Consider the following 17,439-nt stretch of genomic DNA (forward strand, 5'->3'; position numbering starts at 1 on the left):
TTTATTAAGGGGAGTTAAATTCTCCCAGAGGTCATACACAGCAGTGACTTTGCCCAACAGTAACTTTAAGCATCAAGTGGACTGCTGTAAAAAAGTTTTATAGCCTGCATGTGAGGTAGTGAGTAGTCTATCTTGTCTGCAAACTATCTGTAGGTTGAAAATCATGTATAGCACAATGATAGTCATATTGAGTGGGGACTAGCTAAACAGATGCTCCTTGATAGTTTAAATACTTTGATTCCTTGAAGTTAGAATTTTTCATTTAAGTTCTAAAGGAAGGACTTGAAAATGGTATATTTATAAAATATATGAACACAATCAAATTCTCAGTCAGAAGGTATTTTAAATCCTTTATTGCTGAAACAAATGCATGAATGTCAAATATTCTTCCTAAGACAAATCATTTGAATATTCAAATGGCACCAGTCCAAACTACAAATCAATGTTAAATACAAAAATCAAGAAAGGTTCAAATATTGGTCCACAACGTTTATGTTCGATGCAAAGGGACCAACATAAATAGAGATCATGGTACCATTACAGTGTTTCAAATCTGAATACATAAAAATTGCATAGAAGTGTAAAAGGTTCTCGGAAACAATCTAATGAAATGAATTTGCAGTAAGAGGACAAACCAACCATAGAGAGAACAAGCAGTGTTACATCATCCAGCATGACTTGGGTGACACCCTGAATACGAGGTAGAAACAAACGAGGATTCTCTTGAAGCAAATCCTTCTGTAAACCACATAGTGACGCTTCAGTAAACATGCCCCAAATGCTCACAGTCACAACTAGCATTCTGTCCCAGTACAAAATGCTTCTAGAATCTATTCCCTCATTTTCTCCCCACCCCACCCCATTATTTCCACATATAACATTCCCAAGTAACTTGTAAAGGACAGCAGCTCATCTACAAAATAGACAATTTTCTCTGCATTTTCAGCTGCTGAGACTGCAAAAAAATTTGTATTAACATGGTCCATGTGGTTAGATAGCTAAATGGAAGAGAACACATTAAACAATGACAATCTGCACTCATGGATTAATGAGCACTGCAATTTTCACTGAAGATCTTCAGTTTGAATTTGGTCTCAATATACAAGTGCCACCTTCTTTGAATGCAACAGCCTTCTTTTGCCTTTACTGTGCAATTTAAAAAAACCTTTGCTAAAACTCCAGGAAAGACATTAACTTTGCATGTCAAAAAGTAAAACACCACATTTTCATGACTGAAGATCAATTACCCTGTAATTATAGCAAGTTAGGCAAAAATGTTAGTAACTGAGATTAGAAGTTCTTCTAATTGAACAGTACAAAGAGCCTCAATGGCTCTGTTTTACTGCACGTTTCACATCACTTCGTTTTTCCAATTCAACATTTGATTACGCGAGTTTGAAATTTGGCTTATTTCCCGGCATTTTCTAATGGTCACTGAGCCTGAAAACACAAGCAATGTCATAACAAAATTCCATTAATTTCTCAATATTATGTCACTTTAAGGTCAAAGTATTGAAGCATTCTTGGGTTTAGCAAACTTTTTCCCCCCCTCCAAAGACACATTTGTTAGTTTTCTAAGTTTTTTTAAGAAAGCAATCTAATGTAATATGCCTTGAACTCTACCTGTGCACTTAGAGTACAGTATTTTATAACTCTGGATTTATTGGCACACATTTACTTTTTTTTTTAAATTTAACTTTCCAAGATCAAACACTAAACACACCAGAAACTGCAATACTGAATTGCTACTTTAAAAAATATTTTCAGCATAAAATAGTACGAAGTGTTTTCAGGAGGTGGGGAGGAGAAAGATTGTACTGTTGATCATAGGATCTTTTCCCTCACCAGCAAATTTGAAGGCCTAAGACTTCACCTGTCGAATCTTAGAAAAAACACACATATTAATACAAGTGGAGGTCTATCACTGCAACATTGTAGATCAGTATCTCAGTCCTGTACTAAAATCAGTTGCATACATAGTAAAGCTATAGGATTAAGTACTCAGGTTAAGGATCCCAATCCACATGAACAATAAGATGCTAACAGGCCTGCCGTTTTGCTAGCTCTTTTCCAATCTTAAAAGACAAAATGAAGTCCTTAAAAAATTAATACCTAACAATTCCCCTCCAACTGCATAGGGTGAAGTAGATTTTAATTCAGGAGGAGCAGAGTGGAATGTTAAATAGTATAATTCTAAAGCAAATAAGATAATGTCTCATCCAACATTTTTGCATCGATAACTAGCTTGTAGAAGAAGTGAGCAAAGTTAAATCCAGGATCACCAACTTGGCGATAAACCTCCATTTATAATCAAAATAAAGATGATAATCTCACAATTTCGCCATTCCATTGGTTACAGGGAAAAGCAGTTCTGAACTGTTTGGGTTTAGATCAATGTTTTGCTTGATCAATGGAATTCTGATGAACTCCTATATTGGCAATTTGGTTTTAAAACCTCACGACAAATGGACAACAGTACTCATTTTTTTAAGTTGCATTACACCTCAATGGTTGCGGTGGTAAACTGATATATTGCAGTGCTTTGATTACACATTTAACGAAAGCCATCTGTAGCCATGTGTAAACTATATAGCCACTGTCCAGCTAAGGAATAAAAATGACTACTTTTTCAGAAAAAGTAAATGTTTACAGGATCACTTGTGGATAAGAAACAGAAGGGAGATAAATGACTTTACAATTGAGCTTGGAAAGTTTTCAAAATTATTCAGTATTGCATGCTGAAAAATGAATGCCACCTATTACCATATTTATATAAAATTGAATTTGAAAGGTTTCCAATTTTTTTTTGTTTATATCATCCCACCAAGAATCCAATACTCAAACCTTGAATGTTTTTAGAAATGTTGTTCTGGTATTAAATGCATAAACAGCTCAGTCTTTTAAAAAAACACTGATTTTGCAGTTTTGAAAGCTAACTGTACTGAATATTTGACATTAGAGGGAAACTAAACAATTAGAATGTGATCACCAAACTTCAGTGGAAATGTGCCAAAATTGATTAATCTCTCACCAGATTTCAAACAGCTGGTCTATGGCATCTGCATATCCTGGTCGATCAAGTCACAGCTTTCACTCCAGTAGCAACTTTAGTACCGAGAACTGTTCAAATGATTTGGAGAGCCAGCCTCCATAATATGTGTTCAAGCTAGTGGCAAAAAACAGGAGAACTTTTATACTAGACTCACCAGTAACACAAGGATATCTTTGTGCTGAAGAACGATACAAGAGCTAAGCTGATCTAATTTGGTACATCGTATCAGCATCAAGAACTCCTAGGTCAGTTATTGCACAGTAGTAAATATACCAAATTGAGACCCCACCCCTGATGCAGAAGCCAGCACACCTGACTCACAGCACTGAGTTTTCTGGGCATGTAGGTGGAAAATTAGGACTGCTGCAAATGGGGACACTGACCATGAATCTCAGATATGCACTCAGTGGAGCGAGATTCCAAACCAATCAGTTTCTCAATCAGTGGAGTTCAAAACTCTTGCCCAGGTACATATTTTTAAGGAATATTCACGCACCAGCATGGATGTTCCACTTTCCACACCTACCATCCAAATGAGTTGTAAGTGACTGGCAGATTTTTTTGCTTCACTATGGTCACAGAGCATGTGTAGAACTCGGATAAGTTTGTTCAAATTTCATTGCATTCAAAATCCTTTAAGCGAGAGTGATAAGACAATTTCCTTAAGCCCAGTCTCAAGTTCAGGTTCCAAATACAAGACAATACTTCACCCAAAGTTTCAGCTGCTATTTACCAAATATCACTAAGTGGGAGAGGGGCGAGGTGGGTGGAGAGGGGGGTGGTGAGAATGACCACAAGTGTTTAGCTTCAGTTTCCAAATGGTTAAGTTCTTTATTCAACATTTCACTTCAATGGAGTTACTGATTTTGCAGATGAACAAATCTCTCCAGTTTTCAGCCTACCAGAAACTTCAACCCAGAACACATCAGAGAAACTGGCTCCCCAGCACATTGCCTTGGAACAAATAAACACTTACGTATTTTTGAAATTTAAAGTTCCTCGGATTCTGTTTAGCAATGAACCTGACAAAATAATTTAAGGCACTCTGGTCACTCATGCTGATCATTTTAAAATAAATCATACTGGTATAATAAGTGCAGCTGCTCAAATTCTTGCCAATATCAAATGCTTTACATAAAACAAAGTTAACCAACACAGGATCATATAGCTTTAAGAATTCAATCCACCCAATTAAATCTTGAAGGACACACCATTTAATCAGATAAAGTGAAGGTACAATCAAATAGTGTAAATACAAGTTTATTGCATGGCAAACAACCACCCTCCCCCCAAAAGAAATCCTAGCAATTTAATTGCATAGCTTTCCCTGTCCTGACATCAGCTAGTGCTGAAGCTCTAAATGCAGCAAAAGTCTCCAATCACTGTACATTCTAAGGAAGCTGTTCATTTAATTTCCATTCTTGACAGCAAGCTCATGTTCCAATTTTTCCAGCCTGAAATGAGAAAAGGATATTGTTAACAAAATGAGATTGTATTTGAAAGCAGATTAGACACCAATTACAAAATAATGTTAAATATAATATAATAACCTGCTGGACAATACAGCTAAACAGCCATAAAAAAAAAGTCAAGGGACCCTATCACAAGTCTCCAAGTGACTAAAGAGGTATTCACAAAAAAGACGGAATGGAAGCCCAAGCAATTATTAAACTACCACAAAAATATTTTAAGACATGTAAATACAGATTCAAATCAAAATCTGAAATATTGTTGCTCCTATACCAAGCATTTAAATCAGAATATTTATTGCAGATGCAACTTTGGGGGCTGTTCAGTTGCACTACACAACAAAAACAGACTATGCTCTAATTTTACTTAACGCTAAAAAATTATAATTCACCAGGGCAATACATTTTGTACCAACTGCTCCCAATCCCCAAAAGCTTTGAAAATTTTACATCAAAATAGGAAACAGGCCATTTCCTATGATTTGTGCTGTTTGCTAAACATGTCATGGTTAAGTGAACGAAAAGTAGACTGCTGCCTCATTGCTCTCGCAAATAAAAAGCTTTTGAGAGCATTTTACTACTGCTCCACCCATTTCCACATTTCCATAGTATGTAAAATGGGTTGAAACTTGGTTCTTCCATATAGCTAATTAATACAAACCAATGACTCAGAATTTGATCGGAACAATAAAACTGTCCACAACACTTTCAAAAGGTTGGTTGGTTTATCCTTCACCATGTCACAAGTTAAAGGAATAATGCTGTGGCAAGTAAACTGTCATACTATACACACACCCTACATAAATTAGTAAGGCTTGGGAATACAAAGTGGGAACATGAATACCAGTATCTGACATTGTGAAATTGGAGCCTCACAGACCAACGTTCCCTTTCCCTAAGCAGAGATAGCTGGAGAGGTTTTCTTGGGTCGATTCCCAGGCACACTGGATAATCTGGGTGCAGCAAACATTGGAAAACTGGTCAGGCCAGAGCACATACCTATAAAAGAAGCCAGCCCAGTTTTCCTTGCATTAACATAAATGGAAATGGAAATCATCAGGCAGGTTCCTTTACAGGCATATACTCTTAGCGACTCAATTTCCTCATTCACAGCACTCAGGTGATCTAATCAGACTGGACACAGACCCAGAAAAATCTCCTCTATTATATTTATGCCCATTAGAGCTCCCCTAGACTTTGAAATGCTAATTTGGAGAATACCGCTGGCAAAGATAGGCCCAAAATGTTGTGCGCATTGTGGGGACAGGTTGCAAGAATAATTTATAAATGGACAACTGGAAAATTGTAGTAAACTTTCCCAACTATGCAAATATGTATGTACCGATAAACGAATATCAGGAAGATGACTGCTGCCATCAGGGTGAATTACAGGATCAGTGTGGAAACTACTAGTCATAATGGGGACAGGGGGGTTGGGGGTCAACAATATGATTAAGTAGAGAAATACTGCTGCATTGGAAGCTTCAAAGCTCATCAGAGGAGCACTTCTACCAAGCAAGTGGAATACAACCAGATTAGTCTGACCCTACTCCCTCCATAAGCCAATGTGCAAAGAGGGACGGGCAACTTCTTCAACCATGCGGGAATTCATGAAATACGTATCACATTGAAGTGCCAAGCGAAGCAATGCATGCAGTGGGCACACGCCCAAACAGCTACAACTGCACATTTTTGATAATTTTATCCATACTCTTTCTAAATTAACTTTCTTGGTTTTAGGCAGTACTCTCATCTCTTCTACATAATTTGCCTACAAATCTTTCATACCAAAATATTTCCCTTCAACAAGAAAAATTCTATACTTTTCCAAGGCTTTTTGCAGATTTTGCAGTGCGGAGCTCGGTATAGGGGTGGGGGATTGACTGCGAACTGTCAGCATTTCCTGTCATTACCCCTCTGAAACTGACAGCAAGATTTTGGGCATGCACAGATTGGCACTGAAATCCTGAAGTTGCAGTCAGTCACACAGGGCTCCACCACAGGCTGTGCTGTGATCCCCCCCACCGGCCCCTCACATAAGCCAATCATTGGAATCAATGAAATCTTTAACTTTTGCACTCCCAAATTGCTGTTAGAAACATCATTTAAAAAGTTACACCTTGCTCAATCAGGTGTAACTGGGTTTTTAAGAATGTCGACATGATTAGTAAAATTTGATTTTAACTAATTTTTTTTTTCAAAGTCTCAAAATATTTCAGCTACCTTCACCTCATGTTTATGCCTCAATCTTTAATGTAAAGATTTTTTTTAAAAGTAATAATATACTGCCTTTTGTTCCCTGATTAAAGGATTTTCACCAATCCCCAATGTAATTGGCTGCTTGAACAGCTTTCTGACATCACTCCAGCTCCATGCTGGGAATGCACAGTAAAAGAACACTGCAATCAGTTGCAGTACCACTGCATGGCAATAGATGTACAGTTCTTGCCAAAGAAATCACTAGATCTCTCAGAGACGCTTACTTCAAGGTCAACAACAGTGAACTCCAGGCCTTCAGCTGGAGAGATATTTTAATCCTCAACAGGATACAAGAAAAAGATCAATAGACAAATTTTCTCCCACCTCAAGCCTCCAAATTTTCACATCATTGGGACAGCTATGCAAATTATGAATTAAGCCAGAATTTTCAAGTGATGGATAATCAGTTTGGATTACAGCAGCATCTATAATTCTGATATATATGTAAAATCAAGCCATGATCTTACTGAATGGTGGAACAGGCTCAAGAGGCCGTATGGTCTTCTCCTGCTCCTATTTCTTACATTAAACATGGCAGTCGTTTTAAAGCTGAGAATTTCCTTTCATAGTTGATAAAATTTGATTTTGCTTGAGAAAACACAAGCTCAAGGGAGTTAAATGTTACACAGATTTTAAAGGACATGAGATCAAAATGAGGTAATTCAAAAATGACAAAGGCTCAAAATACAAAAACAAAAAAAATGCCACTAATGTTACAAAAGTACAGGTTTAAGAGGGAAGACCAAGATGTGGAAGGTTTATCTGGGGTGTCAGGGGGCACAATGGAAGGATGACTCAGATTGTACTTTCATATTTATGATACTGAAAGGAAGAACAGTCAATGTTAGATCGTACTGTGTGGCTTATCCAACTCAAATGGACACACACTTTCACATTCCAAATACCTGTGCAGCTATCGCAGGATTTTCACATGCCGATGGACCAAATACCCATCAGTGGGTTTGGGTATCTAATGCACCAGTGTATTTCTCATTTCCTTAATAAAAAGAAAAAAGACTTGCATTTATATTGCACCTTTCACGACCATCAGACAGGATCAGAGGTGAGCTGGCAAGATGAATACAGAACTGGCTCTGTCATAGAAGACAGAGGGTAGCAGCGGAAGGGTGCTTTTCTGAATGGAGGGATGTGACTAGTGGTGTTCCGCAGGGATCAGTGCTGGGACCTTTGCTCTTTGTAGTATATATAAATGATTTGGAGGAAAATGTTGCTGGTCTGATTAGTAAGTTTGCAGACGACACAAAGATTGGTGGAGTTGCGGATAGTGATGAGGATTGTCAGAGGATACAGCAGGATATAGATCAGTTGGAGACTTGGGCGGAGAAATGGCAGATGGAGTTTAATCCGGACAAATGTGAGGTAATGCATTTTGGAAGGTCTAATGCAGGTGGGAAGTATACAGTAAATGGCAGAACCCTTAGGAGTATTGACAGGCAGAGAAATCTGGGCGTACAGGTCCACAGGTCACTGAAAGTGGCAACACAAGTGGATAAGGTAGTCAAGAAGGCATACGGCATGCTTGCCTTCATCGGTCGGGGCATAGAGTATAAAAATTGGCAAGTCATGCTGCAGCTGTACAGAACTTTAGTTAGGCCACACTTAAAATATTGCATGCAATTCTGGTCGCCACACTACCAGAAGGACGTGGAGGCTTTGGAGAGGGTACAGAAGAGGTTTACCAGGATGTTGCCTGGTCTGGAGGGCATTAGCTATGAGGAGAGGTTGGATAAACTTGGATTGTTTTCACTGGAACGACGGAGGTGGAGGGGTGACAAGATAGAGGTTTACAAAGTTATGAGTGGCATGGACAGAGCGGATAGTCAGAAGCTTTTTCCTCGGGTCGAAGTGTCAGTTACTAGGGGACATAGGTTTAAGGTGAGAGGGGCAAAGTTTAGAGGGGATGTGCGAGGCAAGTTCTTTGCACAGAAAGTGGTGAGTGCCTGGAACTTGCTGCCGGGGGAGGTGGTGGAAGCAGGTACGATAATGATGTTTAAGAGGCATCTTGACAAATACATGAATAGGATGGGAATAGAGGGATACGGTCCCCGGAAGTGCAGAATGTTTTAGTTTCGGCAGGCATCAAGATCGGCGCAGGCTTGGAAGGCCGAATGGCCTGTTCCTGTGCTGTACGGTTCTTTGTTCATCGGATGCCTCAAAGTGCTTTACTACCAATGCAGTACTTTTTGAAATGTAGTCACTGTTGTAATAGCTTGAGAAAGGCTGAGAGAAAACCAGATGACAAGCTAGGGACTCAAACTATGCTAGGAAGACAGAGGAGAGAGAGAGATAACGTATCATTGTTGTGGGACTTAATAGTCACTGTGCACCCAAAATCCTCAGAGGTACACAGACACTTTGTAAAATGAATCTTTGAAAAGCTTCAACTGAGCAAGATATGAGGACAGAAATGGGGAGCGGGAGAAAAGGAGTATGCTGCTTACATCATAGGAACTATGAGACTACAAGATCACTTAGCCCCATTAAGTAGTTAAAACAGTGCTGAAAAATTCAGATTTTAAATACGATTTTGAAAGATTGATACATGCATCTTTCATGCCCATAGTGCACCATCCTGCTGAAAGCATACATGAAGCAAACTGCACTTTTGACAGTGTACACAAATCAACTCTTCCTGGATTCCAAGAGCAACCAGAGGCTGAAGTAGAATGAATGATATGACCAAAGACTGCAGCAAAAGTCTGTTGACAATTATCTCAAAACTACTAATTCAAATTGCCATCTTGATAATGTAGAATGATATCAATGGCTCAAGATATGTCCTACAAGCATCTCATGAAAAGCTTTGCATCAGGCACATAAGTAGCTTCCACCACTAATTCTAGGATCCGACTTAGTGCCACACTATAAACTTGCCAGAGAATTGACCAGGAGATTATCTGAAATTAGGCCCCAGATTATAGGTAAACATGCTGGTGCTGCATTCTTCACCTTTACCAAAAGCTGAAACAAACCTAAAATGGAATCTCTACAAATTATGTCTCAATCCACACTGAACTGAATTTTTCTGATCTTTATGTGGAAGGGCAATCATAACACAAAAAAAAACAGGAGCAGGAGTAGGCCATTCAGCCCCTCAAGCCTGCCCCACCATTCAATAAGATCATGGCTGATCTGCCCCAGGCCTCAAACTTTGCTTTCGGGCCTGCTCCGCCTAACCCTCGATTCCCCAAGATTTCAAAAATCTATCTACCTCCTCAAATACATTTAGCAACCTAGCCTCCTGAGGCAGAGAATTCCAGAGATTCACCACCCTCAGAGAAGAAATTCCTTCGCATCTCAGTTTTAAATATGTCCCCTAGTTCAAGATTCCCCCACTAGTGGAGACATCTTCTCAACATCTACCCTGTCAAGCCCCCTTAAAATCTTATATAAGATCACCTCTCATTCTTCTAAACTCCAATGAATAAAGGCCTAACCTGTTTAGCCATTCTTGACAGGACAACCCCTTCATCCCAGGAATCAGCCTAGTGAACCTTTTTTGAACTGCCTCCAATGCTAGTAGATCCTCCTTTAAATACAGGGACCAAAACTGTACGCAGTACTCCAGGTGTGGCCTCACCAACACCCTGTAGAGTTGGAACAAGACTTCCCAATTTCTAAACTCTAACCCCCTAGCAACAGAGGCCAAAATTCCATTTGTCTTCCTAATTACTTGCTGCACCTGCATGCTAACCTTTTGTGCTTCATGCACACCACCACCCAGGTCCCTCTGTACTGCAGTATTTTGTAGTCTTTCTCCATCTAAATAATAATCTGCCTTTTTATTCTTCCTACCAAAGTGGATTACCTCACACTTTCCCACACTGAACACCATCTGCTAAGTTTTTTCCCCACTCACTTAACCTATCTACATCCTTTTGCAGATTCTTTGTGTCCTCATCACAAATGCCTTCCCACCTATTTTTGTATCGTTGATGGTAAGATAACCATTGATAAGTATGCAATACTGAAAATTATTGATGGTATGCAAAGTGGAAAAGCACCACGCCCTGATGGCCCGCATTCTAGGATGAGAATGAACATTAGAACAAAACCAGTAGAGGCTCTGCCTCTGGCCACAGCCTTACAAACCCAACTGTGCCAAAGGACAGGAGGATTGCCAACTATAACACTTCTATTTAATAAAAAACAATAAACCAGGTAACTATAGATAAGTCAGACTAATGATAGCGTAAAAGCTTCAAAAGGGCAACAAAATTAAAATCACTTAGAAAGCATAGGGTAATTAAGTACAGCCAACATGGATTTATAAAAAGCAGGTAGTGTCTAATAAATGTAATGAGCTCTGAGGAACTAAACCATTGATAAAAAAAATACATTGAGCATGGTCTACATGGATTTTCAAATGGTATTTTATAAAATATTACACAAAAATCTTTGAAAATAGGCAACACTTTGATAAAATGCATATACAATCCTAACTTTAATAACTACGGTATGAAGTATAAAAACAAAAATACCAAACTCGCCTTACTTTCAGGAAAGTTGCCAAGGTCATGGGGACAATGCAAAGAGATTCACCAAGACGATCAGGATGTAGAGTCTTTAGTCATAAGAGTAGACAACCATTTTTCTAATTAAAAAAGCCTAGTTTAAGTGGAAATCTGATGCATCCAAAATAATGAACGGCTGAGTCAGGGTAAACTAAAAAATAAATATCATTGAGACAGTAAGGACAGGAATTTAAGATACCAAAAGGGAGATTAGGATTTTTTTTTGATATAGTCATAACTACTATGGCATAAAATTCCATGATTCTGCTGTTACTTCAAGGTTTATTGGGAAGCCATAGCATATTTGGCGTTTGCACATCTTGCACGTTTGTAGATGTTAAAACAGCAGTTGAGCTATTTAACAATTCTTTAGAAACTTTAGCAAAGAACTTGCCAATTTGCCAAAACGTGCCCAAACTTACCTTGGGGGGGGGGGGGGGTCAAGTACCTGAGCAACACTTGTATTCAGGACAATGTATTCTAATGAGTTACATGTGCATGAATGCATCTTGCATGTATGAGGAAATGATTACTCAACAGCAGCTTGCAGGATTGTCAAAAATAAGGTTTCAGATCCTGTAAGGTCAGTAAAGGTCCCCTGCTTTATACCAAAGAGCTATCAATAGCAAAACTACACATCTGCCACAACACCTGCCATTGACAATACTGCCTTTAGTTTTATTTATGTACAAAGCTGATGGCACCAGTACATACACATTAAATATATCGCCAAGAAATAGCAATTCAATATCTTTTGACCAAAAGGCATTCTTTAGGCTCGGCAGAAAATTCTGTTTCAAGACACTCTTGTGAAGTGAAATAAAAATTGTTGTGACTGCCTACACATGCCAGACAAAAAGGTAGGTCTACCAAGTGTAGAAGTGAATGCTGATGGCATGGCTGCCTTAAGCATAAAAGGCACAAAGCTTGCAACAAAACAAGATCAAATAGTTCAGACATTAACTTGCTCCAAACTTGTCTGACAATAGCAACTAGTATTTAACCTTCAAATACGACTTTACAAAAGTCATTACTTTTGATCAGAACTTTAAAGTTCTCCCACGATTATCCTCAATTTGAGTTCACATGGCAGGAATTTACCCAGCATGATACATGCTCAATTCCAGGCCCATTAAGACAGCAGTGGGTAGAAAAAGGTTACTTACATCTATGCTATGTTAACCCAATGACTGGTATCCAGATTATGGGTTTTTGCGCTCAAAGTTTCCCACCACTTGCAGTGCAAAAATCAATATACTACTGTGGCCAACTTTTATATGAAATGTTATTACTGTAGCAAGCAGGATCAACACAATTGTCCAGTTTGAGGAACAAGTATTTCACATGTGCTTATTGACCTTTTGTCTTGATGAGTACACGTTCAACTTAGCTATTTTAGCAAAATGACCTGCATAATATTGATCCAACATTCAAGAACTGTACTAGTAGCTACAGAATTCAATTCGGTGCAAAGCGAAACTGAAAGTTAAAATCAAATTTCCCCCATTTGAGAAAAAAAATTCTCATGTCCAACTGAGGAAATATTGAATAAATTCAACAGGGTACAAAGAAAGTGATTCATAAGGCAAAGAGTAAAATCTGTAAATATATTCATAGATCCGTGGAACTTCCCCTAACAGCAGAGCATTCTTATGGTCTGTCCATCTTGTTGTTTGCAGAGACAAAGTAAATTGTCTCAACAAAACTTTTGCAACAAACCAATTTGTTTTACAGCATGTATATTCTGCTGCAGAAAGATTTTTGCATGCGAGTAAATATTTAACAAGCCAGTCGGCCTACTCCTATATAAAACTTTACTAAACTACATACAACTTCAGTTGGAACAGATACATAAGTTCACCTACTGTTTCACTCCAGACTGCAAAGTATTTACCACTTGCTGCGTGGCCACAAGCTGGTTTAGACTAGTAATTTCACCAATTAAATGTGAAAATAAAAAAAATCATTTTTCGAAGATTTGGTCTGCATTTGGTTGAATCTGCATTTTCTTCTCCCAAATCATAATGTCATTAAAAGATATAAAAGTCAAACAGAAGTTTATATTTTAAAAAATCAACTTGCATTCAGCAATTGTTTTGCCAGTGTACATTTTTGTTTGAATAAAGACAATCCTGCTCACTACATGTTTAAAATTGGTGGATCAGCAATATACCCCAACTACCTTTTCTTGGTTGAAACTATTTTCATAATGGACCCCAGTAACCTATTACATGCCATCACTAGATTTCATGTGATGAGCTCTACTATAAGTTTAACTAAATAGCCTCCAATCAATATAGTTGGCAATATATGCTTGGTTAGTTTGCTTCTCCCACCCGTCCCTCCCTACCCACAAACAAAATTTAGTTTAAATGGAAAATGTATACAAGTTCACAATATACTTCAGAAATAACATGGCCAAACAAAACTCCACAATTCATGTGGAAAGTAGAGCTTAATGTAGTAAAGTGATGCTATCATTTAGTGCAACCCCAAATGTATTTTTACATCTCTTAACTACTGTCAAATTCTTAATTAAAAAGATGACCATCACCATAAAAAAAAGTATATTTTGTTTTGCTGGGAAGGATAGGGGGTGGGAAGCAAGTTAAGAAGGGCACCACTGACTCATCCACAAACATGAAGATTTTTGGCCAGGGCAAGGAAGAACAAATTAAAATATTTAATTTTCCAAATTTTGAAATTAAATGTACCATAAAAAAGAGCTGTATAGCTTTATCAACTGGATAAATTTGAAATTAAAGCAGAGAGTTATAAAATATAGTTATCTGGGCCAATATAGAACATCTTGTAACAAGGATTACAGCAGCTTTCCATGATGCTAAAAAAAAACAGATTTCTCAAAAAAGCCATTAGCATAATCTTTGCTAGTAACTGGTGAGATATGATACATCAAAATCAACTCAAAGCTTAAGTCCCATGTCAGCTTATACTGGAACTGTTACAAGCTAAATAGTCATCCTCAACATTTCTCGATCTAAAACGTTAACTCTCACCATAGACACTGCCTGGCCTGCTGAGTGTTCTCTAACATTTTCTACTGCTATTCTTAACAGAACATTTGATTCACAACAGTACCAGTCTGGGAGAATACTGTACACAAATTTTAATTGTTTGCCAGTAAAATATGGACAGTCTAAATGACAGTACTAGATTTGTCTATTTACAAATAATATAGAAGGAAATAGGAATTTTAACTTTGAATGCCAAGAGCATGGACTACAGGGTGTTCAAGACAGACTAGGGATTTAATCCAAATGTTGCCTTGAGCAAGTCACTGACAAATAGCACTGCAACTCACTTTTCAGAAGACGCTCAGCTGCTCCGGTCCTCTCTATTCTCTACAATTACTCCTCAGCTGCACACTAATGACGGAATCAGGACATATTTATAAACCAAAAAAAAAAACTTTGTCCTCTGTTCTTATACACTTGCCAAGTTTTATTTTGGCTGCAACAGAAGGGAAATCATCCCAGCCATGGGTTGCTTTACAGGAAAAACTTTACTTCTGAAAAACACCTTCTCCCCTTTCCCTAAAAAGTGGGGAAAATGAAGAAAACAACCTAAGACTTGAGGTCCTTAAATTGGACACGAGAATTAAAATGGGGCTAATTTGAGTTGCAAGTGTTTTGAAAATAGGGTGTCTTAAACATTGTGCAAATTACGAGAAAGTGGGGCTTTACAAATCAGGAAGCAACTATATACACCAGATAAGGCAAGCGTGGTGCATACCATTACATATAACCAAAAATCTGCACAATCAGTATTGTGCATACTGTATGTATACCTTTTACAAGAGTATCCACTGTATAATAGATAATTTATGCAGCACAAGTGACCTGGTCCATCCTAGTTTCTAGCTCAAAGGCGTCTGGGCGATCCTGTGGATTAGCAGCCAACATGTCTTTAATAAGTTGCTTGATCCCTTCAGACATAAAAGTTCTCCTTTTCTGTGGGATGTGTAGTTCCATCTTTGGGTTTTCTAGCAATGCTTCCCCTACAGGTACAATCTCACTGCCCTGTCTAACATAGGTCCCAAGCAGTTCTTTCTTAGTTTCAGCATCAATGAAAGTTATTCGTTCAATCATGGCCCATATGATGATCCCCAGAGCGAAAATATCAGCCTTGGCCGTGTAGTGTCCTTCCCAGACCTCTGGAGCCATGTAGAAATCAGAGCCACAGGCTGAAGACAGCCAACATTTGTTCACATTCACGTTTTTGTTCGTCGCCGCTCCTCCACCCACAACGCAGACTTTGCTGAGGCCAAAATCGGCCACTTTGAGAATAGGGACTCCCGACTTCTCCGAGATCAGGATGTTGTCGGGTTTCAGGTCCCGGTGGACGATGTGGTTCTTGTGCAAAAAAGCGATGGCGCTAGTCAGCTGCAGCATGAAGCTGGTGTTGACGGCCGAGTCGGGCCTCCTGGAGAGGACGTACTGGTTCAAATCGCCGCCGTTGCAGAACTCCATGACGAACCATAGGTAGCAGGGCTCGCCGGCGCCGAGGATCCGCTCGCCTTTCAGCGAGGTCTCGACCAGGCGCAGATAGAACTCGGAGCGCTTGTTGCCGTGGCTCATCTTCTGGGCCATGCCGTTCCGCTGCAGCACGCACTCCTCGAACTGAATCACATTCTCATGCTGCCGCTTGAGGCTGGTCAGAGCCCAGAACTCGGACAAGGCCAACTCCACGTTTTCCGGAGCGTCGCAGCGGATCTTCTTGATGGCCACCCGGGCCCCGCTCTTCCTCACCACCGCCTCGTACACCACGCCGTAACTGCCCCGGCCCACCTCCTGCACCAGGCTGTATTTGGGCTCCCACAGTAGGCCCGGGGGCCTGAGGCTGTTGCTGGTGGTGGTGCTGCTGCTGGTGGTGCCGCCACCGTTGGCACTCACCGCCAGGCGCTCCTCACAGTTTGTACCTTTTGGGACGTCGTGAGTTTCCATGGTCCGCAGGTCGCTGAGGGGAGATGCTCGCACTCCACATCACTGTGGGCGAGAGGCCAGGGCAGGCTCCCTCTCCCTTCTCCTCCCAGCAGCCAGGGCTCGGGGCCCGCGCTTTACTCCGCTCGAGCTCCAGCGCAGCCGCAGCTCCCGCTCCCCCGGCGCATTCCAGCGCCCCCGGCCGGCTGGGGGAGACTCACTCGCAGCCACTTCCTGCCGCTGATGCTGCTACTGTTCCTCTTCTAACTGGGCAGCATTCAGCTAACAACTCCAAAATCTCCCACCCCACCGCTGTCTCACCAACTGAATCTACCCAACTCCGTCTGGTTACAAGCGGGGCTCTGACGGCCGCGCACTCATTCATTGCTTGGAGGTCGGCTCTTTTTCCCCCCTCCCTTTCCTGCTTCCTTCGACCAGTCCAGAGCGGGGCTCGCGCTCACGTGTTGCTGATATGCGGAAGCGCGGCCACGGGATTGGAGGAACCTTTCTCTCAGGCTCTGCACTGGGTCGCTTGTAATGCAATGCATAATCTGTACAGACTAAACACATGGAGTGCAATGCACAGGCTGCACATTTTGTAATGTAGTCTGTGCAGGCTACCTTGTAATGCAATGCACAGTCTGTACAGGGTAACTACTAAACTGCATAGACTGCAATGGTTGTACACCTTGTATTGCAATACACAGTCTGTACAGGCTACCTTGGAAAGTGAAAATAGAAACTGAAAAGTTAAGGCTCCATCAACATTGTATTCAAAAGTTTGATGGAATTTTTAAGCTTGGTAGAATGTTGAATCTACTTCCCTGTTTTTGCGTTAGCATCTACAAAAGTGGCTGCCTGGTGTCAACATTCAATGAATATTTTAATTCTTAAAAAAGGTTACCCTTCATTTTAGCAGAGATTAAGCAAAATGCAGGTGGCCTGCTTTTGGTGTCTAAACCAAAAATTTGGGCATAAGTAATTCAAAAGTGCATAATATCTGGGAATGGTTAAGAAATTTGCAGAAAGGAGACAATCAGTGGTTGCTAAAAAAAAACATTATTTATTGATCTAGTGCCTTTTATATCCTTTGGGTGTCCCAAGACACTTCACAGCCAGTGCATTATTCTGAAGCACTCTCTTCTATGCACACACAACAGCCAATCTGCATGCAGCAAGAGTCC

General features: G+C 40.0%; 1 protein-coding gene across 2 annotated transcripts; it reads right to left on the bottom strand.

Moving 5' to 3' along the window:
• Nucleotides 1-337: 337 nt before the first annotated feature.
• On the bottom strand, nucleotides 338-16,659 carry LOC137378113 (serine/threonine-protein kinase 35-like). Of its 2 annotated transcripts, XR_010976553.1 has the most exons (3): nucleotides 15,124-16,659; nucleotides 3,032-4,506; nucleotides 338-738 (listed from the first exon to the last, which is right to left on the bottom strand). XR_010976553.1 is itself a non-coding variant. In XM_068048213.1 (2 exons), the coding sequence occupies exon 1, from the start codon at nucleotides 16,277-16,279 to the stop codon at nucleotides 15,158-15,160; it is 1,122 nt and encodes a 373-aa protein (XP_067904314.1). In that variant the 5' UTR covers nucleotides 16,280-16,659; the 3' UTR covers nucleotides 338-4,506; nucleotides 15,124-15,157. The 2 variants fall into 2 exon arrangements, 1 of the variants encoding a protein (XP_067904314.1); XM_068048213.1 differs by having other exon boundaries at nucleotides 338-4,506.
• Nucleotides 16,660-17,439: the final 780 nt, after the last annotated feature.

This window comes from Heterodontus francisci, chromosome 16, assembly GCF_036365525.1.
Source record: "Heterodontus francisci isolate sHetFra1 chromosome 16, sHetFra1.hap1, whole genome shotgun sequence".
NCBI lineage: Eukaryota > Metazoa > Chordata > Chondrichthyes > Heterodontiformes > Heterodontidae > Heterodontus > Heterodontus francisci.

Excerpts from the sequence above, each read along its gene's own strand:
- LOC137378113 (XM_068048213.1), bottom strand. The coding sequence starts at position 16,279 with ATGGAAACTCACGACGTCCCAAAAGGTACAAACTGTGAGGAGCGCCTG.